General features: G+C 56.0%; 9 protein-coding genes across 9 annotated transcripts in view; 3 read left to right on the top strand and 6 right to left on the bottom strand.

Annotated features, from left to right (window-relative positions):
- The window catches only part of H310_10286 (hypothetical protein), a gene marked incomplete at its 5' end in the record, with an annotated part of 2,799 nt that extends 796 nt beyond the window's left edge, over nucleotides 1-2,003 (bottom strand). The window contains 5 exons of the mRNA XM_008876626.1: nucleotides 337-493; nucleotides 540-616; nucleotides 663-1,553; nucleotides 1,621-1,711; nucleotides 1,756-2,003. Of these exons, the coding sequence (XP_008874848.1) occupies nucleotides 337-493; nucleotides 540-616; nucleotides 663-1,553; nucleotides 1,621-1,711; nucleotides 1,756-2,003 (1,464 nt within the window). The remainder of the gene's footprint in view (nucleotides 1-336; nucleotides 494-539; nucleotides 617-662; nucleotides 1,554-1,620; nucleotides 1,712-1,755) is intronic.
- A 235-nt stretch (nucleotides 2,004-2,238) lies between these two features.
- Nucleotides 2,239-4,841, bottom strand: H310_10285 (hypothetical protein). Its single transcript, XM_008876625.1, has 6 exons — nucleotides 4,448-4,841; nucleotides 3,630-4,381; nucleotides 3,439-3,565; nucleotides 3,269-3,389; nucleotides 2,995-3,215; nucleotides 2,239-2,912 (listed from the first exon to the last, which is right to left on the bottom strand). Exons 1-6 carry the CDS (start codon nucleotides 4,695-4,697, stop codon nucleotides 2,332-2,334), a joined length of 2,052 nt encoding a protein of 683 aa, XP_008874847.1. The 5' UTR covers nucleotides 4,698-4,841; the 3' UTR covers nucleotides 2,239-2,331.
- A 482-nt stretch (nucleotides 4,842-5,323) lies between these two features.
- Nucleotides 5,324-6,693, bottom strand: H310_10284 (hypothetical protein; the record flags this gene model as incomplete). The annotated part of the gene is made up of 4 exons (XM_008876624.1): nucleotides 5,324-5,739; nucleotides 5,811-6,125; nucleotides 6,170-6,509; nucleotides 6,572-6,693. The coding sequence occupies 4 exons, from the start codon at nucleotides 6,691-6,693 to the stop codon at nucleotides 5,383-5,385; spliced, it is 1,134 nt and encodes a 377-aa protein (XP_008874846.1). The 3' UTR covers nucleotides 5,324-5,382.
- A 128-nt stretch (nucleotides 6,694-6,821) lies between these two features.
- On the bottom strand, nucleotides 6,822-7,337 carry H310_10283 (hypothetical protein). The gene has a single exon (XM_008876623.1). The coding sequence runs from the start codon at nucleotides 7,276-7,278 to the stop codon at nucleotides 6,865-6,867; it is 414 nt and encodes a 137-aa protein (XP_008874845.1). The 5' UTR covers nucleotides 7,279-7,337; the 3' UTR covers nucleotides 6,822-6,864.
- A 575-nt stretch (nucleotides 7,338-7,912) lies between these two features.
- Nucleotides 7,913-10,169, top strand: H310_10282 (hypothetical protein; the record flags this gene model as incomplete). Its single annotated transcript, XM_008876622.1, has 7 exons — nucleotides 7,913-8,011; nucleotides 8,057-8,201; nucleotides 8,255-9,039; nucleotides 9,118-9,289; nucleotides 9,312-9,402; nucleotides 9,473-9,687; nucleotides 9,757-10,169. 7 exons carry the CDS (start codon nucleotides 7,913-7,915, stop codon nucleotides 10,167-10,169), a joined length of 1,920 nt encoding a protein of 639 aa, XP_008874844.1.
- Nucleotides 10,145-12,927, bottom strand: H310_10281 (hypothetical protein). The gene is made up of 7 exons (XM_008876621.1): nucleotides 12,776-12,927; nucleotides 12,585-12,729; nucleotides 11,766-12,520; nucleotides 11,577-11,697; nucleotides 11,280-11,394; nucleotides 10,917-11,137; nucleotides 10,145-10,849 (listed from the first exon to the last, which is right to left on the bottom strand). The coding sequence occupies exons 1-7, from the start codon at nucleotides 12,872-12,874 to the stop codon at nucleotides 10,452-10,454; spliced, it is 1,854 nt and encodes a 617-aa protein (XP_008874843.1). The 5' UTR covers nucleotides 12,875-12,927; the 3' UTR covers nucleotides 10,145-10,451.
- Nucleotides 12,928-14,088: 1,161 nt separating this feature from the next.
- Nucleotides 14,089-16,529, top strand: H310_10280 (hypothetical protein). The gene is made up of 5 exons (XM_008876620.1): nucleotides 14,089-14,245; nucleotides 14,300-14,444; nucleotides 14,491-15,251; nucleotides 15,307-15,427; nucleotides 15,574-16,529. Exons 1-5 carry the CDS (start codon nucleotides 14,159-14,161, stop codon nucleotides 16,344-16,346), a joined length of 1,887 nt encoding a protein of 628 aa, XP_008874842.1. The 5' UTR covers nucleotides 14,089-14,158; the 3' UTR covers nucleotides 16,347-16,529.
- Nucleotides 16,530-16,670: 141 nt separating this feature from the next.
- H310_10279 (hypothetical protein) lies at nucleotides 16,671-17,324 on the bottom strand. The gene has a single exon (XM_008876619.1). The coding sequence runs from the start codon at nucleotides 17,274-17,276 to the stop codon at nucleotides 16,929-16,931; it is 348 nt and encodes a 115-aa protein (XP_008874841.1). The 5' UTR covers nucleotides 17,277-17,324; the 3' UTR covers nucleotides 16,671-16,928.
- A 233-nt stretch (nucleotides 17,325-17,557) lies between these two features.
- H310_10278 (diaminopimelate epimerase) lies at nucleotides 17,558-19,269 on the top strand. Its single transcript, XM_008876618.1, has 2 exons — nucleotides 17,558-18,555; nucleotides 18,619-19,269. Exons 1-2 carry the CDS (start codon nucleotides 18,115-18,117, stop codon nucleotides 19,000-19,002), a joined length of 825 nt encoding a protein of 274 aa, XP_008874840.1. The 5' UTR covers nucleotides 17,558-18,114; the 3' UTR covers nucleotides 19,003-19,269.
- The last annotated feature ends 162 nt before the right edge of the window (nucleotides 19,270-19,431 follow it).

Genomic DNA, 19,431 nt, shown 5'->3' with positions numbered 1-19,431 from the left:
ATGTCATTTGGATCACAGTGGCGAAAGGTGTTGTAATTTCGCCCCAAAGTGGCACTTGCGTGGTGTTACCCGATGCAAAAGGAATTCGTTGCATACCCTTCAAATGTCGTTGATTGCCTGGATCAGTCCAACGCGCCAAACTCGGTCATTTCTTGAATCTGAAGGGATTCCTGCATCATGGCGGCAATTTCGGCGTCGGAGAATTCACTCCAGTCGTCGCCTTTGGCTGCTTTTGATTTGCATTGACAAGTGCGGTGGCGGCACTTTCGGCATTGTGCTCCAGACGCCTGTGCATCCGTCAAGGTCAGAGAAAATGAACGGCACAAGAGTTCGAACCGTTGAGGTGGTGTCTGCCGCCGTGTTCGCCTTGATAGAGGACGCAGGTCCCTCCATTTGATCCGCCAAGACATAAACTGGAATGGTTTCACAGAATACTCCAATCAGTTGGTGCATCTCGTACACGTCGAGGCCAGTGAGAGTTTTCAGCGACTCGCTACGTTGAAAAATGACTCGCAATATTGGGAACGAGATGCGCCTACGGAGAAATCGCGTCTTCCCACGTCGTCGGCGTTCGGCGGTGCACCACGAGCAACAGCAACAGGCACATGGCATTCCACTACCGATTCCACCCTGGTCAGCCTGCTTCAGTGTAAACCGCCTACCTCTAGCACCCGCGTGCCTTCGATCGGCTGGCGCAAATGAAGCGTCTGGACGATATCGTTGATGGTCATCTGCACGCCGCGATCATTCGTGAGAAGTGGCGACTGGCCTCGGTCATCGGATTCCTTTTGACATGCTTGGATGACCGAGGGCATTTGCTTCATGCAAAACGTGCCGAAGAGGAGCCGACGGTTGTCCAAGTCGGTGGACGATGCGATAGGGGCGTCGACAGGGTTTACATTGCCATGGCCGTGCCATGTCGCGACCAACTGCAGCGTCGTAGGTGTCACCATCTCACTGACCTTCCACCAGAGCGCTGCAAACGGAGACAAGTCGGCAGCACTGAACGTATCGACGTTGCCGTCGCTGTCTTCACTGGAAGAGTCGTCGTCGACATACGACGACTCGGAGCTGCTGCCTTCGTCGGACGTTAACTCTTCTCCATCCTCGGCGCATTCTGTAGTTACGTCTTGCGATGTGTCGAGTGGGGGACCTGCCGACTGCATCTGCTTGGCGAGCTTGGTGGCTTTTTTCGCTTTATGGACAGGGAACACGTAGCCTTCAATGAGGACCGCGTTCGACTGGCTAAAGTCAGTCGAGGTTGGTGGAGGCGCCGTGTTCTCAACAATTTGAACTTGCTTTTCAACGACCCCCATGCCAGGTTGTTTGGCCCAGACGACCTTTGGGCCTTTGGAAAGACCTCTGCGAGAAGAGGTAGACGGACCGACAATGGGACGCTTCGCTAGAGGCGCATGCGAGTTCGGAGAAGTTGTTGGTGCCTCGGTATCGTCGTAGTCTTTTGGATGGGGCTTGGATGTCCCAAACACCTGGACAAGCGATGGAAGCATTTGAGGCGGTTTGATCGGTAGCGACGCGACATACTGCCGTGCCTCCTGCACACTCCAAGAAAGCGATCAGTTTCGAACGAAGAAGTACGATGGAACCTGAATGAACACAAACCTCGAGACATGCTGCACCACAGAACTGCTGTTCCTCGCGGGCGTTGTACACTTGATGCTTGGCCAAGGACACGCGGTACTTTTGTTGCCGCCTGTTGGCATTACATGAGCATTTTGTGTGATTTGCATCACATACCGATTCGCGATGGATTCGCGACACATTGGCCATCCACATCGGTGTTGTACCGATCGCTCTTCAAACACATCACGAATGTGTCGCTCTTGAAGGATTTGCGAGCACAAGTCCAAGTACGCACGTGACACAGAAGGCGTAAGAAGCGTTGACATGATCACGAAGGCATCTCGAGCAGTCGCATGAGCGGCTCCCTCTTCAGCCACGTCGAAAGCGCCGCTGGTGTTTGCTGTGTGCACCACGGATGCCATTTGAGAATGGTGTACGAGTGTTTGAAACCTCTACAAGACGTGGTAAAATGTATTCTAAATTCACACACAGCGACCTGCAAGTTGCTCCCAAGTTAATCCATCTACAACACGGAATATGCAAACAAGCTACACAAAGAGCTCGTTCAAACGCATGGACGCATCATTGCGCGGCAAAGCTTTCCGACCGAGAGAGGAGTAGCAATCGATCGCAACATACAGCCACAAAGTGTACCTCGGCAGTGTATTTTAAACGCATTTGAATTGAGTTTTAAACGTCTTCTACGCGTCCACTACCTGGTGGCATGCCATTCACATGCCGTCAACCGTCTCATTGAATATAAGCATAACCTCGGGTGCGCATCAATGCTTGGCGCTTGCCGAAGTAGTAACCAAGAGCGGATGTAGCCACAAGCATGGACGCAAACACGATGATCACCGCAGCGCCCCAAGCGCTGCTCTGGACGTGTGCAATGTCGGGGCAGCCAGCACTCGCTCCTGTCGTCACATTCGTCGACGAAACCTTGGCGACGCCAACAGTGACAGGAGGTCCAGCAGCTTTCACGATTGTGATGGCAGCAGGGATCATAGTCGTGGGCTCTTCCGTGTCCACAGTTGGGTTCTCCGTCTGGACGCCATCCGTCGAGTCACCGCTGGACGTGGTAAAATACCCCACCGACTCGAGGTACCACGCGGGGTAACTGATGGGTTCCACCGTCAGAACTTCGTCTTCAAAGCCCGACACGTGAAATCCATCGTGGAAGCGGGTGATCACGTCCGAGAGCAAGTCCATCGTCGCAGCCTGGGCATCGTTCGCGTATCCCTCCGTGGTCTTGGTCAAAAAATCAATGACGGCGGCGTCGCCCACATTCGACTTCACTTCTTGGACCGCCGCTTGGACCGCCGTTTGAGCTACAACACGATGAATCGATTCGAATACGTGCCAGAAGAGGACGAGTTGTGCCAGCGATGGCATGCGAGGCAAGTCACTCACCAGTGTCGGTGTTGTACTCGGCGAGCGCACGCGCGTCCGCCACGACAGGGTTTACATTTTGATACCACCGACCGACATAGTTGTTGAGAACCGAGTTGAGCCAGAATGCCGACGAGATGTCAAACTGGCGCAACGATCCCATGCCGATGACGGCAGGAACGTCCGTCACCTTGACGTACACGGGGATGTACGACGCCGACGTGGGGGCATGGGGGGCAAACCTAGTCGCGCCGATGCCATGAACTGACGACGTTGCGCGGCAATTGGAACGTACCACAGCACCGCGTTGTAGTCCGAGTACGGGTCCGACACCGACACGTACGAATACGTGGTCGACGGGCCACCAGCAATCGGCGTTTCGAAGCGACCTGTCTGCGCCGTCTCCGAGTCAACCGCTACGACCGATCCTTGCGTTAGCGGCCGCCGCGTTAGAAAGGTTATTACCAAAACGATCGGGGCTTCCGTACGGCCCAGCCGCCACGCCTGTGGTCAAGTCGAACTGGGTGTTTTCATAGTGGTCGCGTTGGAATCGGATCAAGTCCATGGCCGCCAGCGTCGACTCATCTTGCACCTACACAATCGATGCATGTGTGATGAGCACGCGCGCGTTGAGAAGTGGCAGCAAACGTTCTTACAGGGACGGAAAACGGGTACGTGATGGCATACGGGTCCGCTTCGGACGACAGCTCCAACGCTGGATTCACGAGCGAAAAGACTCTCCAAACGCGGCGGGTGGACCCCACTGAAGACGGTGGGAGCTGCCCATAAACGACGGCAAAGTCGAACGAGTCGACGTCCGCGCCGTCCCAGAGCCCGCTGCGAGTGGCGACATCGTACAAGTTGGTAGAGGCCATGTACCACTCGGAATCGGTGGAATTCACGTAATGAATGACAAACTGGTTGGCCACCACCGCGACGTCCGTGTCGGGTACACGCTGTGCGGCCCACACGGCGGACGCCCCTGAATCGTCGGGCAAAATGTGAAAAATCCACGCCTCGGCTGCGTCGGCGACGGTCAATGCTTCGCCCGAGTAAATGTCGTCGCCGCCCCAGGACGATCCGTAAAACCCATAATTTTCCGCGAGCTTTCCCATGAGGGTGATGGCGTCGCGCGCGGTGGCCGTGCGCTCCAGCGCGACCCGCGTGAGCTCGGCAATGTCAAACGCGGCGTTCCCTCCCTGCGTCAGGGGGCGGGCGGCGAGCTTGGCGCCGCAGCTGCTGTGACCAAACGACAGCTGGAGCTCGTTTGCGATGCCAACGACGCCGTCCAAGTACGCGTAAGTTTCGCGTATTTGAGGAATGTGAGCAATCGGCGTCGATTCAGTCCAGTTGAAGTTGTCGTTTTCAAGGGTCGCGACAGAGTACGCTGGTCCCCGGCTAGAGCCGACTACATAACAGAGCAGCATGGAAGTGAGCACACGACCGGGAAATGCATGGCCATGCACGAGCTTACCATGGCGAGGATATTGCGACGACGTCAAGAACACGTCGCGAGTCAAGTCGGAGGCCGAGCTGTCCGAGTATTGCGCAGCGGGCACTTTGACGAGGCGAAAGTCGCAGTCGCTGCAGTCCAGCGAATGTGCAGTCAGCGGCGCGCCAGTGGCCGACGCCCGGGCTCCCACAAGAATCGACGTCGACATGTGAACTGCGTCGACCGCGGTAGCGAACACGGCAGCGGCTGCGATCGGAGCAACTCGTCGCATGGTGTACGTGAGATCAACAGCAACGAGGTATAATCGCAAATGACATGTTGAAAGACCATGGGATCGACGCCAACGAGCTAACGATGGAGGTCGTGCAAGATCTTTCGGGGCTGGCGTCACCGCGGTGGCAAAAACCGCTGCCAGATCACAATGTGTCGGTTTCGCAACGGTCAGACCGACCATGCATTGACCGAAACTCGCCAAATGCGCCACATGCATCCCACAAAGCGTTTTTGATGTTTCAACTTTATTCGAGCCATCGCGCATCCAGTCCTTCGCATGGCGGCTCGTACCCGCTTCACTTTCTTCAACATCGAGGCATTCCATATCTCCGAACAGTGACAGCCCAGTCATCAATGTGGCGCGATAATATGGGTTGTCTTCGACCATGTGGATGACGTTGCTTCGCAGGGGAAAACGAATTGCTTCCCCTCTCGACGCTTGCCAACACGTACGGCTACTGGGGGTCTTGGCCAGCAAGCCAACGACTTCAAAGCAAGCACATGGCACTTGCTGCCGAATTGAAACACACCACCGAGACTGGCATAATTCTCGATCACTGGCAGTGTAAGCGAACGATCTCGCTCTACGGACAACTGCTGGTAGATACTTTTCGCACTGCTGTGCAAGCCAGTGCTAAAGGTCATGTTCCGTGCAATTCTTTATTCACATGGTTTTGGAATGATTAGTACGGGCGAGAGGCTTGTCTCGCTCGCCTCGCGCCACTTATGTCTCGCTCGACGGACGACCGTATGGCGTGTCGGCCGTTGCTAGAGCTGACCGAGTGATTCGTTGCTTGCTGAAGCGGCATCCACTGGCACACGCGGGCATCTTCACCGCCCGTGAGAAGCATGTCATCATGCCAGTCCAGACACCGGATGGCGGCTTTGTGGCCACCAGATAGCGTGGCTTCGTGCAAAATTCCAGCTTGGGGGTTCAGCTGGAACAAGTTGAGTTGTCCTTGGTGATTCCCTGTGGCCAAGTGGAGTTGGTCCGTTGTCGGGTCGTACTTGCAATCCACGAGGAAATCTGTGTGCAGCATCTAAAATCGCGACCGCATGACCCTCCATCGCGAAAAGCAACCACTGCCACCATACACAGCATTTGTCGTACCGGCGCAGCACTGCACTGGTCTCGAATGGTTGAAAAGTGCGCGAGCCGCTCGGCCGTCGTCAAATTCCACACGTCGAGCGTTTCCGATCCGGTCAGGCACGCAATGTTGTGCGAGTCTGGCCCAAACATGCAAAACCGCGACACGGAGCTCTCAACGTTGATGGTAGAAATGGTCGCGTCGTCCTCGTTTGCAATCGTACAGTCGAACAAACACACGATGCCGTCGTCGCTAGCAGTGATCACTTCCGACCGCCGCAGCGGGTGAAACTGGACGCGGGTCACGTTGTCCATGTGCGATTCTCCGTATTGACCCAACTACATGTCACCGTTCAGCCAGGCGACCCGACATGCAACCGTACCTTGCGAAGTGTTCGCAAGTCGTAGAACACGGCCGAGTCAGCTGCAGCCGCCACGACCAGAGTATCCCCACAACCGACCGAGCAGCTCCACACTTCCTCGCCCACACGAATGGTCTGCACAGCGGATGGCTGGGCTTGGCGTAGGTCCCACACCTTGATCGTTCCATCATTGGACCCCGAGATGACGCTCCACGGTTGCGTCTCCGACACCACGAGTTCGTTGATCGTGTCCGAGTGTGCTTCGAATTGCCGCTCACACGATAGTGTCGCTCGGCTGCGCGCTTGAATCGTTCGATCGGACAAAGCGAGCAGCGCGTGCTCCTTGGACATTGTGGTTTTGCTAAACAAGGACGTCACATCCTGTTGGAGGCTTGAACGAAAGCACGACGAGCGCGCACGTACCAGTCCAAGACATATTCGTAGTCTTGCTCGTCCGCCGGCAGCTGGAGCGCCTCAGGATCGACGTTGAAGTGCGTGACCGCTGTGCCGCGAAGGCAAACGCTTGACGGCGCCACCAGCGACATCTCGTTATTAGGTAGGAGCCAATCGTTGGCCAGCAAGGAGAATCCGGATACAACCATCCGGATTGTTCGCTGGAATTGCGCGGCATCGAAGTGATGACACCGTCAACGGCACGTGATGGAGAACCGCATGGTGGAAGAGTGAGGATATAACGTTAAGTAAAATAAGACCTATTACTTGGAGTACGCCGGGACGAGCTCGATCTCGCCGTTCTTGTTCATGCGTGTCTTCTTGATGTTGCGCAGCTGCTTCTTGCTCATGGTCTTGAGCTTGTGCGTCTTCTTGATCACTTGCAGCGTCGACGCCTTGAATTCGTTGGCAATGCGTCGCTTCTCCTTCTCTTCGCGAGCGACGCGCTTGTCAATCTTTTCCTGTTTTTTACGGTTCGCGATCTCGTGCTCGAGCTCCTTCATTTCCTTCTTCTTGGCCTTGGCCGCCATCTTTTCGTCCCACGTCGTGCTCAGCGTCTTCGTCGCTTTGAACGTCATCATCGAGTTCTTTGCGCGCTGTGGCTTTTTCCACGACCGGCCGCTCACAGGCACACCTCGCGGAGGTTCGACCTTCTTTGCTTCCGACGCAGTGACCATCGTGGTGGCGCTCGTGGCGGTGGTGTAACAATAGCTCCACCATCACATCAAGAACGGTGGATATACTATAATAATGCATATTCTATCAAATGACACAGGTCGATTCGCAGCGCCACCAACCAATCGCCAAGCGGTATTGGCCGGTTAATATCCGGAATCTGCGCCCTTTTCATAGAGAGGAGCAAGAAAGGCAGCAACGCAAGGTGATTTCAACTCTCGTTGTCGCGAGCTTTCTACACAAGAGCTCCACCTGACCTATCTAAGCTGCGACTCCGAGTAATTCATGTACTTGCCGCGTCTGGATGTTCCGGCCCTGCACGGGGGTTGCGGCATGACTTGCAAATTGGACGGAAGGCAACGTCCATTGTCCGACTAGCGGCCAACTTCTGTTGATGTATTTGTCGGTGGAACATAAACTAACAGACGATGCGAACAGCGGTGCCTCGATCGATGTCACCTTGCCTGCGCCACGTTGGCTGCCCATCACACACCTTGGTAGACTAAAATAGTCAAAATTAAGGCTTACGTAGACATTGAAGTTGGGGGAGGTTGACCGTGAGAAAGCACGCGATCTTTAGGGGGTTTCGATTTGCGATCTTCCGCCCTTTCCACTTTTGACATTTGGTCAACCATCATGCGACGACTTGCCGCCGCCGTGGCTGTTGCCACTATTGTGTCAACTCTGGCGAATGATCACCAAGACCGGTGCACGGCCATCCTCGTTGGAGCTAAGGTCGGTTGGTCCACGATCATTGGGTTTGACAGCACCGTCGTGTAGGCATCCGTGACAGGAGCACCCATGACGACCCACAGCAACGACTGCCCGGACTGCGATTTTCGCCTGGTCAAGGTGCATCCGATGACGCATGCCTCTGGCGCAATGCGCGACGTTGTGCTCGTTTCATCGCAATACCCGCGTTATGGTATACTCCATCAAGCAATCGACGACGAGGTCTCACAAACGTTGCGGTATTAGTCGGGAACGCAAGAGGTTCCGGCTACTCGCGCAGCCACTTGGACCCCATCCAGGCCCCGGACGGTGGCTTTATCAAGTACACGGACACGATCCCGATTGCCCAAATTGTCCAAGTCAACTACACGTATGGGTACCTCGAAGGCGTGTACGGCATCATGAACGACCAGCAGCTCGCAATGGGAGAAAGCACGTGTGGAGCCAAATTCGCGTCCAAGCCGATCGGTCACGGTGGGGTGGCCTACTTTGACATCACCGAACTCGGTCGTCTCGCGCTGGAGCGGACGTCGACGGCACGCGATGCGATTGCCCTCATGGGTCGAATGGCCGAGACCCACGGGTACTACGGAGCAAATTGGGACGACAACGATGGAAGCGATCCACGGGAAAGCGCCGGCGAAGCCCTCACGATCGCCGATGCCAAAGGAGAAGCGTGGATGTTTCACATCTTACCCGACGACTCTGGCGCGTCGGCCGTGTGGGTTGCGCAGCGCGTGCCCGATACGCACATCACGGTCGTTGCAAATGAATTTATGATTCACCAGGTCAACTTGGCGGACACGGACAACTTTATGGGGTCCACCAACATGCACGAGATCGCGGAACGCAATGGTTTCTGGAACCCCGCGACAGGGCCGTTCGATTTCACGGTGGCGTTTGGACTACGACCATCGTGGCCATACGGACATACGCGGCGAGTGTGGCGAGTGCTCACACTGGCAAACCCCGCCCTGGATCTGTCACCGACCACCGACGCCTTCGCCACGAGTTATCCCTTTTCGGTCGAGGTATGTCAAGCGAAAGTGGCGATGTGGTCCCTGGTCGATTGGCACGTCATGGCCATGACGCGATGCCCTTGCCATTAGGTGGCCCAACCGCTCGCCGCCGCCGATCTCATGCGATATCATCGCGACCATTACGAAAACACCCCATTCGATCTCACGCAAGGTCCTGCTGCTGGCCCGTATGGGAACCCGAATCGTTATGGTACCGCCAGGGTCGAGGTCGTTTGCCCAGCTAAACCAACGATCCCCAGGTGTCGGGTCAAATCGGAACGGAGGGCACTTTGAGCGAGCCATCTCGATCTACGACGCAACTTATACCTTCGTCACATCGATCCATCCGACCAACGTGAACCTCGGTTTCCTCTGGTACGTAGCACCCCATGGTCCACTTCAGATCCATTAGTAAACATGGCGAATTCCTGATCGTGATGGCTAGGTTTGGACCGTACGCGCCACACGCGACGATTTACGTTCCGATTTTCGTCCGAACCGCCGACGTCCCGGCTGAAGTAGGTCGAGGGTCCCTTCGCCAGTTCAACTCGTCGTCATTGTTCTGGGCGAATCTCGCTGTCGGCAACTACGCGTCGTTGTGGTACAAATTTACCCGTCCCGTCATGGCCGACACCCAACGGCGCGTGGAAGACGTCGCTGGTGCGTTACGTTGCTGCGCAACCCACGCAGCAATTCACGCGATGGTTTGTTCTCATGCTGTGGATACAGAACTGGCAGTCGTTTATGACGAGGCCCAAGCCGCTCTAGCCAAGGAAGGCGATGTCGGCGTCACTAGCGTCCTCACGCGAGCGAGCAACAAATTTGCCTCGACGGGTCTCGCAGCGGCGACCGCCCTCTTCCAGGACCTCGTCACGCGCTTTCACAATGGAAGCGTCGTGATCAAATCGACCGAACACTCCTTCAGTGTGCAGTACATGGGTTACCCGACGTGGTGGCTCGATTCCGTCGGGTACTACAACTCGACTCAGGCAGGACTCGACGACTCGCCGTGCAACGTGTATGTATCTGGCGGAATCATCGCGGCGTTTTGTGTCTTGGTAGTCGGCGCCATGGCGGCAGGATTCATTTTGGGCCAGCGGGCGTCTATCAAGCTAAAGCGCGGATATGCATTCATTCAATAATATGGACCCGTACACCGAGTCCTTTTAACTTGATGCCACGGAGAGGCGGCGGCGCTGTCGTCATAGTTACATGCAAGGGGTCTATGGCCTCAGGCAGAGCCGTCGGCTCGCTTCATGTAGAGGGCCACCATCATCCCCCGTAGGCCATTTTTATGGGTGAAGGCAAGCGCTGGCCCTCCACGTTCTTTGTCGATTTACGGAGAGATGCATGCTGGGTAGTTGCCGAGATGACATCGAGAAGCCACATCAAGATGGCTGGCATTCACGTCACGGGGCATCCAACTACTTGATGTATGCATATCCTTTGGATCGAGCGGCTCGTTGGCCGACGACGAATCCAACGGCGAGAGCCAAAAACACGAGCACGACATACCCCAGGACAGCGAGGAATGCGCTGCCGCTGTTCATTGTCGGCGGCCCCCGAGTCGCGTTGTAGTATCCGACGGCATCAAGCCACCATGGAGGGTAACCCATGGCCGTGACACCGATCTCTTGGCCGGTCAAGTTGGACATGATGTACCCGTCATGGAATTGCGTGACGAGGGATGAAAAGAGCGCGGTAAAACTCGAATGGGCGTCCGCGGCAAACGACGTGCACACGTTGGTGAGGTACGTCTCGAGGGCTTCGTCTCCTTGGCTTTGGAAAATCGACAGAGCCTTGTCGTGGATGGCGGGTTGGGCTACAACCCGCACATGTGACGACAAGGGCGACGTGGATAATTGCAGGATTCGAGAGGATTTCGTTACCCTCGAGTGCTTTAGCTTCAATGCGGAGCTGCTCCGCGCGCACGACGGGCTGTGTGAACTTGTAATATCGCGACGCGTAGTTCCCGATCAGCGCGTTCAGCCAAAATGCTGCCGACATATCAAACGCATGCAGCGACCCGCGCGACGCGACGTCCGGCACGGCACTCACTTTCGGGTAAATCGGAAAGTATGCTGTGTCCGACGGCGCGTACGGCCCAAACCTGAGATGTACACGGCCATAAGAAAAAGATTCCACGTATTCCAAATGAATGGCCAGGAAGCACTGAATGACCACATCATCCCCATAAGTAGGGCAAACCACTCAAACCATGCTGCAAAGACAGCGAGACAGCATTGACGCACCACACGACGGCCTGGTTCTCGTTGGTGGGATGAGCAGTCGTCACGTAAGAGTACGTGGCCTTGTAGATCGAAATCGAGCGCTCAAACGATCCGCCCGGAACGACGTGGCCAGGGCCTGCACGACGGAGGAGATAAGCGACAGAGACGACAGAACAACGCTGCAGAAAGACACCAGAACCGTCGAAAACGGGACATTCAACCCCTCGAGCCATTCTCGGCACAGTCAGCCTTGCACTCTTCCACTTGGCATGCGCCGGACAACAACGACAGCACCACCAAATGCATGCGGTGACGTACTGAAGCGGTTGGGATCGCCGTATGGGCCAGCAGCTAGCCCTTGCGTCAAGTCAAAGGGCGTGCCTTCGTAGTGATCTCGCTGGAATCGCATTAAGTCGGCGGGGGTCACCGGTCGGTCCGTCTGGCGACACCCCATCGTTGAGAATCGAATCAAACGTAGAGCCCATGCTTGAAAAGGCGTTGTCTTACTTGGACTGAAAACGGGTAGTTGGTGGCAATTGCATCCGTGAAGGGACTGAGATCGATCGTCGAGTTGGCGAGCGAAAGGATGCGCCACACACGCCGTGTCATGGTGTACGGGTTGGATTCTCTAAGAGCGTATGCCGCTGTAAAGTCAAACGGCGTGGTGCTGTCCCAAAACGCGTTGCGTATTGCGACGTCAAAGATGTTGGAGCTGCCCAAAAAGTTGTCCGAGTCGGTCAAGTTGATGTGGCGGATCACAAACTGGTTCGCGATGGCCGTGATGTGGTTGTCTGGTACACGCTGCGCGACCCACACTGCCGACGTTCCCGAATCGTCGGGCAAAATGTGGAACATCCACCCTTCTTTCGGGTCCGCCACGGTCAGAGCTTCGCCCGCCTCGTCCATGGCGCCGTCAGCCGAGTCCCACGATGCGCCGTAGTACCCATACTGCTCGGCGAGGCGTCCCATGAGTAGGATCGCTTCTTTCGCAGTCTTGGTGCGCTCCAACGCAATCCGACCGAGCTCCGTGATGTCCAATAGTGCTTTCCCGCCATGACTCACGGGTTTGGTCCATAGTTTGGCGCCGCAAGTCGACTCGCCGATTCCAAGTTGATGCTCATTCATGATGCCGTACACGCCTTCGACGTAGCCGTACGTATGGTTCACCTGCGGAATCGACCCAATCGCTTTCGTGTCAGTCCAATTGAACAGCGACTTGTCCAGATTCGCCTTTGAGTACGTCGGTCCGCGGTCTTCGCCAACTTGCGAGATGAATTCAAACGGAGTAAGATTTCGAGTCGTCAGAGGAGGCAGGCGATGACGCACCGTAGCGAGGATACGGTTGACCGACCAAGATGACAGGTCGCACTGAACCTGGCACGTGGTCCTTCGCGGGCACTTTGACCAGACGAAAGTCACAGTCCGCGCAGTCGTTCGTTTGCGTCGTCATGGGCGAGCCGGTCGCAGATGCCTGCGGTAGATCTCACACGATCGGACGTCCATGAGAAAAGGCTCACCTTCGCACCAACGAGAATGGCCGTGCACTTCTCTGGATCGACGAAGCGCCCTGCGACGCTGGCACACGCGATGGCAACGATGGCAATCGCGATTCGCATCGAGTTTTGGACCAACCTGCTGCGACAGTCTCAATCGGCCATGCGACGACGAGAATGGAAAGGATATGCTGCATGGAGCGAATTGAAGATTAAAAGCGGGCGTTATATATACATATTGGTATGTAATTTTATTGAATACTTCACGACGGCGGCCACAGGTTTTTCGACTTTATCCCAATGTATCTATAATTTGGATTCACCATCGATACAGGGATATACTCGCCAAGGGAATCGCCAGTGCGAAGAAACGATGGACTTGGCACGCTGCCCACTCGCTTCAACATGCTTTATAGCGCTTGTTCACGGAGCGATGCAGTCCCTTTTGAGCACCAAGACACCTTTTGCTTCCACCTTTCCCAATATTGTCACTTTCGCCTAGGGGACACGCACTTGAAGGGTTTGTTACAACGAGTGGAATCGTTGTCATTCGTGCGCCCGCATCATGCAAGGATTCAAAGTAACACAAAAGTCTAGGGCTGCTCAATCAGCTGAGGAGTTGGGCTTCCCACCATAAAACGAGGTCGGGGGCAGTCTTGTGCGCGACTACCCCCGCTGTGGTTCGTCCCAAACATCAAAGCTCCCGTGCATGGTCACGATAGACTGCTTTTACGACCACATCCTGAAGCAGGTATGGCAAATTTCGTGCATTGGCAACGTGTACGGAGGAGAAATCGCAATGGCATCTACGTGGGTGGCTCAGTTCTCTGGTACTGTCTGCAAAAATCTCGCTGCCGCGTCCACAATGTGCTTGAATTGACCGCATATGCGAATCGGGATCGTGGTTTGTTGCTCTATGTATAGTAAGGCAAGGTATGAAGAATGGATGCATAACACGAGAGCAAAGAGCTCTAATACAGGGAGAACGCAATGGAATTGACGTGGAGCGGCGCTGACATCCCCCACCACTTCGTCATCTTTGTCAGTTCTCGCAAATGAAGAGAGTGTGCGTTGAATCGAGGAATCCTTGTCCAACCCAGCGGTGTTGGCTTAAATGAGGACATTTCCTGTTTCAGCCTCAAGTTGCAGTTGGCTCATTGGAATTTTCACTTGCGTTAATTATGCAACGGGGTCGATCCTTTGTCGGGGCACCACCAAAATCTCTTACAATACAAACATTGTACGTCTTGTTTAATATATCAAAACGATACACATTGTACATCCTCTGTACGTACGCCACTTGAAGTGCCCCAACACGTCCATCGACACACCTTGAAGCCAACGCAGCAGCCATCAGGCCATAGCCACTCGACATTCCTTGGCTTCGTGGTCACTAGCTTCACTGGCATGCTGACCTGCGCCCACCTTCTTGTGGCCACTGCCGCCCTTGTTTCGTCGGCTATGGCTTGCACGATTGTGGCTGTTGGCAAGGAGGTACGTCATGGCTGCAATGAACGTGCTTTCCAACACGTGTGGATTCGATTGTAGGCGTCGACGACCGGTGCGCCCATGGCTGTCCATAGCGCTGACTGCGGGAACTGCGACTTTCGGCTTGGCAAGGTTCCCCAAAAGACATTTGCACCCGGTGCGATGCGAGATGTCGTTCGCTTTCGCCTGCAATACCCGCGCTATGGTACGCTTGTCATGCTCGTTGATCCATGTTTTGACGATCGCTCCAGTCGGCGAAGCGCGTGGCGACGTCTTCCGCGAAGCCAATGTGGATAAATCGATCTTCAACTGGTCCAACACCCCCGCGATCGGCCAAATTCCTCAAGTCAACACAACATTTGGGTACCTGTCGGGGCTGTACGGCATCATGAACGAGCACCAAGTGTCGATCGGGGAGTCGACGTGCGGCGGTCGACTGGTGTCGGTGCCAGTCTCGGACGGAGGCAAGGCTCTTTTTGACGTGTCGGAGTTGACGAACATCGCCATGGAGCGTGCAACGAGTGCCCGCGAAGCGATTCAAATCATGGGTGACTTGGCGGTGCAGTATGGGTACTACGGCGCGGAATGGCAAGGGCCGGCGGCGATGATGGAAGCTGGCGAGGCGCTGGCGGTCGCTGACACGAAAGAAATCTGGCTGTTTCACATCCACCCAGACGATTCTGGTGCTTCTGCGGTGTGGGTTGCGCAGCGCGTGCCCGACAGCCACTTGGCAGCAATTGGCAACCAGTTTATCATTCGTGGCGTGAACTTGACCGACTCGGACCAGTTCATGGGGTCATCCAACATGGTAGACGTCGCGATCCGCGCCAAGTTGTACGATCCGTCGACCGACGGCGCGTTTGATTTCACAAAAGCGTATGCACATCCGATCCAGCCCGATCAGTACTACGCCACTCGCCGCCAATGGCGCATCCTGTCGCTTGCAAACCCGGCGCTCAACCTGCCTGCCGTCACGGACGTCTACGGGTCGGATTACCCAGTGACAGCTCCTGTACGTCGTCACGCGAATCCATGCATCGTGGTTGAACGAACGAGATCTCTCGTAGGTTGCTACCCCAGTCGGTCCGTCGACATTGCTGTCGTACCTGCGAGATCATTTTGAAGGCACCGAGTACGACATGACGAAAGGCCCGGCCGCAGGACCGTACGGCGACCCCGATCGCTATGGTATGGCTGTCCACGCGCTCCTCCGTCGTCGGCGTTCGTTTTGGCCACGCACTGGCGGATGCATGTCTGCTCGATGGCGCAAATGTTTTGCGATCGTGTTTCGAGACCGTGCAACCTGACAACGTCGCATGCGTTTGTTTTTGTAGACATCAACATGAACGGCAACATGACAAAATCGATGGCGCTGACGGGGCATTTCGAGCGTGCGATCTCGATCTTTCGATCGAGTTACTCGTTCGTGACGGTCCCGAACGCGACGAACGCCGCGTTGGGCCATATTTTGTTTGGCCAGTACGGCCCCCATGCCACTTCCTACGTTCCGATTTACACCAACGTGGACCACGTGCCCATGCTGTACTCTCGCGGGTCCCTGCACCGGTACGATCTCAACACGTCGTTCTGGGCGTTTGCGGTCGTTGGCAACTGGGCGTCGCGATATTACGTGCACACACGATCGATGGTGGAAGCTGTTCAAGTCGACCTCGAGTCAGCATTTCTCGACGCAAAGTCGGCCCGCGTTGCAGCCCACGTCGAGTGGCTCGGCAACGACGAGATTCAGATTCGCCAGTTCCTGACCGACTCGTGCGACTCGTTTGCAGCGACGACCCACGCCGCGTTTGTGGATCTATTTGGGCGCCTCGTCACAACCTTTCACGACGGCTACCACATGCACAACTTGACCAACGCCAGCGCGATCGCGATGTCGTCGCTGTTTTACCCGCAGTGGTGGCTCCAGTCGGTGGGGTACTTTACCAAGGCCGCACAGCCGCAGCAGACCATGCCAACGATGGTTCCAACCGATCGCGACGACACCGTCTGGGGCTGGGTTGGTCTCGTTCTCGTTGGACTGTTTGCTGGCGTCGGCGTTGGATTTGGCATGGGCTCGCGGCGCCGCGAGGGCTACCGACAAATCAACTAGTCGACGACATGTACCAACACGATAGAAAGAGACTGTGGTGTCATGCCAATTGGAACGGCACTTGTGGATTGTAGTCAAATCGCGTTGTACTGCAGGCCTGCTTCGCTCTCGTCGACGGCATTCGGAGAGTGTGTGGTGGAAGCGGTACGCTAGACTGCCACCTTCCGGTGCTGCCCAGCTCTCATGCAGGATGAAATGCCCTGATATGCCTTGGCAGTCAAGTTGCCAAAGGCACAGTTGGGCGCGGCCTTCGCCTCAACTAGTCAGGCGAGGCTAGAGTTTGTCTACCGCCACGTTGCCATGGCATCTGCGACAACGGACAAGTCGATTTGGATGCAGCAACTGCAGTTGTAATTAAGTTGAGGACATAGCTACGTTGGGTTGAAGAATCGTAGACGGCAGATCAGACGTTGTAGCCAGGCAACGTGTCTTTCGGGCCAAAGCCGCCCGAGTCGGTCGACTCGACGTGGAGAGACATTTGGCCGACAACGCAGCACGAAAAGATGACACTGCACACGATGTCTTCGCACGCTGACCCGGGGATTTGAAAGCGCTGGCGCACGTTCTTGCGCACGACCGCAATCAGGAGAAACGCGACGATCGTGACGACCCACATCGCCAAAACATACACTTGCTCACCGTCGATTCCAGCGCGGCCATCCCGATGTACACGAGGAAAAGCGCGACAAACGTGCAGATAACGGTCCAGTACTTGTACATCCCGACACGGTGCGCGATCTGCGCGAGCGACACACACGGGCAAAACGTCACCATGCAACCCGTCGGCATCGACCTGGCGTTGATGCACCCAAGGAGCCCTGTGCTCCACTTGCCCACAATAAAGTCGTTCTGGTCCGCTCCTATCACGAAGAACGAGCTCTTGTTCTCATCTCTAGCGGAGACAAGTGTCGTCGGCTTGGTTGACTTCATGCGTCTTTGGGAATTTGTTCAAATGCGGCGAATGCTCCTTGGAGACTGGAGAAGTTCGAAGTTCGAATTACACAACGTTGACAAGACAACTACAGGACGGGCCTTTCAGCCCACGGCCCCTCGTTGGCAAGACCACCCAGCGCAAAGTAAAGTGATCTCGGCAAGCGTTGGACGGTGCATAGAGGCAGGAGGGCGCCGTATCTGCCATGATGCGATCTCGCATGCATCGGCCGCTCGTTGGAAGACTTCGAACTTCGACACGAATCGAGACATGAGCATGAGTTGTTGCATCCGTCGCAACACTCTCGGCGGGTCGCAGACGTGGAAAACTCCGACGGAGGTGGGCCTTGGACGGACGAGCTTGTGGGGAGACCTCGATTGTTTCGACGCCGACGCGCAGCACGAGTGCGCAAGTGTCTTGGCAAACAAGGGCAGGACCATGAGCTCGTGCATGTGACGTTGCGCATCGACCCGTGGAAAATCACGGGGGGCGGAGGGTTATCCACGTTGCGCTGCCCGCAGCTGCTGCGAGAACACGGCCCGCGCATCTATACAAAGATGCGCCCTGCTGCTTGGACAGGGGCTTTGCCATGCTGGGTACATGACCACGGCGAATTCGAGCGCCACGACCCCTAGCCACGTGAGGCTGGCATGAAGATTGGTGCCCAGGGCCGATTCGCTGTGTGCCCCGCATGGACGGCACCACGAAAGCGTTTGCGTTGTCGGGAGTCGCGCCGTGCGCTCGACCGTCCAGCTCCATCCAGTTCAAGAGTCCCTGCCTAAATTGATCCAGCTTATACATCGTGTGGAATTGTGGCCCTCCCGTTCAGCGTCGACGATGGTGGCTGTGCGATTCACCAAGTTCAACGGGGCTGGAAATGACTTCATCTTGATCGACAACCGCTGCCTCGACATCAAGCTTACACCGGCACACGCCATTCGGCTTTGCAATCGCCAACAGGGCATCGGTGCCGACGGCATCCTCGTTCTGGTCCCGTGCACGTCGGGCAAGGCAGACGTGGCGTGGCAATTCTGGCAATGCGACGGTGACACGGCCAACTTTTGTGGCAACGGCGCTCGATGCTTTGCTCGATTCGTGCACTCGCTGCTGGGGCATACAAATCCCATCACGTTCGAAACCGGCGCCGGCGTGGTCTCGGCAGCTCTTGCTGCCAACGGCGACATGGCGATTCGGCTGCCGCCACCCACAAACCTGACTCTGCACGAGAAGTTGCAGCTGGCCGGTGGCCCCCACGTCGTGCACTCTATCACGATCGGTGTAAGTACCCCACAAATCTGCCAACTCTACGCTGGCATGAGGTAAAGATGGCGTGTGATGTAGGTGCCCCATGCTGTGCTGTTTGTTGCGAATCTGGCTGCCATCGACGTGCCCCGTCAAGGGAGCGACGTCCGTCATCATCCGCGCTTTGGGCCTCACGGCACCAACGTCAACTTTGTCCACGTCGTGGGGTTGAATCACCTTTGGGCCCGAAGTTTCGAGCGCGGAGTTGAAGGTGAAACCCTTGCATGTGGCACGGGAGTGGTGGCGGCTGCGCTGGTTGCGGCCGCCGTGCATGGATTCACATCGCCTGTCACGGTCGATGTTCAGAGCGGAGCTGCGCTTCAGATCCACTTTGACCAGCCCTCGTCAAATGACCTCGAGTTTACAAACGTGGTGCTGATCGGCCCGGCAGAAGCCACGTTTTCAGGGACTGTGGAGCTGTAGCGAAGAACTGCACGAACAGATCACGGCAGGCCTATACAACGCAAAGCGCATGGCTACAAAGCGTTGGTTACGACTGTGCCAAGCGGACGGAGCTGTAGCAAAACCCAACACGGCCTCGCCGTTCGTGCTGTCAAGGCAAAGGCGATGCGCCACGGGGTACACCCGTCCCTCGCAATTCCACCGCCGACGGAGTCTGGAGCTCCATGAGGTTGGCCATCGAGATATCGGATGGGCTAGCATTAAGACAATCGATTGCCTTCGTCCCCTTCCACGTTGAGCGCTCTGCGGTCGCCGTGAAGCAAACCGTAGATCACGCCCGAACAACGCCCAGGGGTCACCAGGGGGAATGGCAAACAAACAAAGCGTGTGCAGTAGTTGGAAACTAGTTGAACTTGACTGCGTCATGACTGACGTCGAGAGGCGCCATGT

The sequence above is a fragment of the Aphanomyces invadans genome, assembly GCF_000520115.1.
Source record: "Aphanomyces invadans strain NJM9701 unplaced genomic scaffold supercont1.25, whole genome shotgun sequence".
Classification (NCBI taxonomy): domain Eukaryota; phylum Oomycota; class Saprolegniomycetes; order Saprolegniales; family Verrucalvaceae; genus Aphanomyces; species Aphanomyces invadans.
The sequence above is the reverse complement of the archived record's forward strand: the minus strand, read 5'-3'. Positions and strand labels throughout refer to the sequence as shown.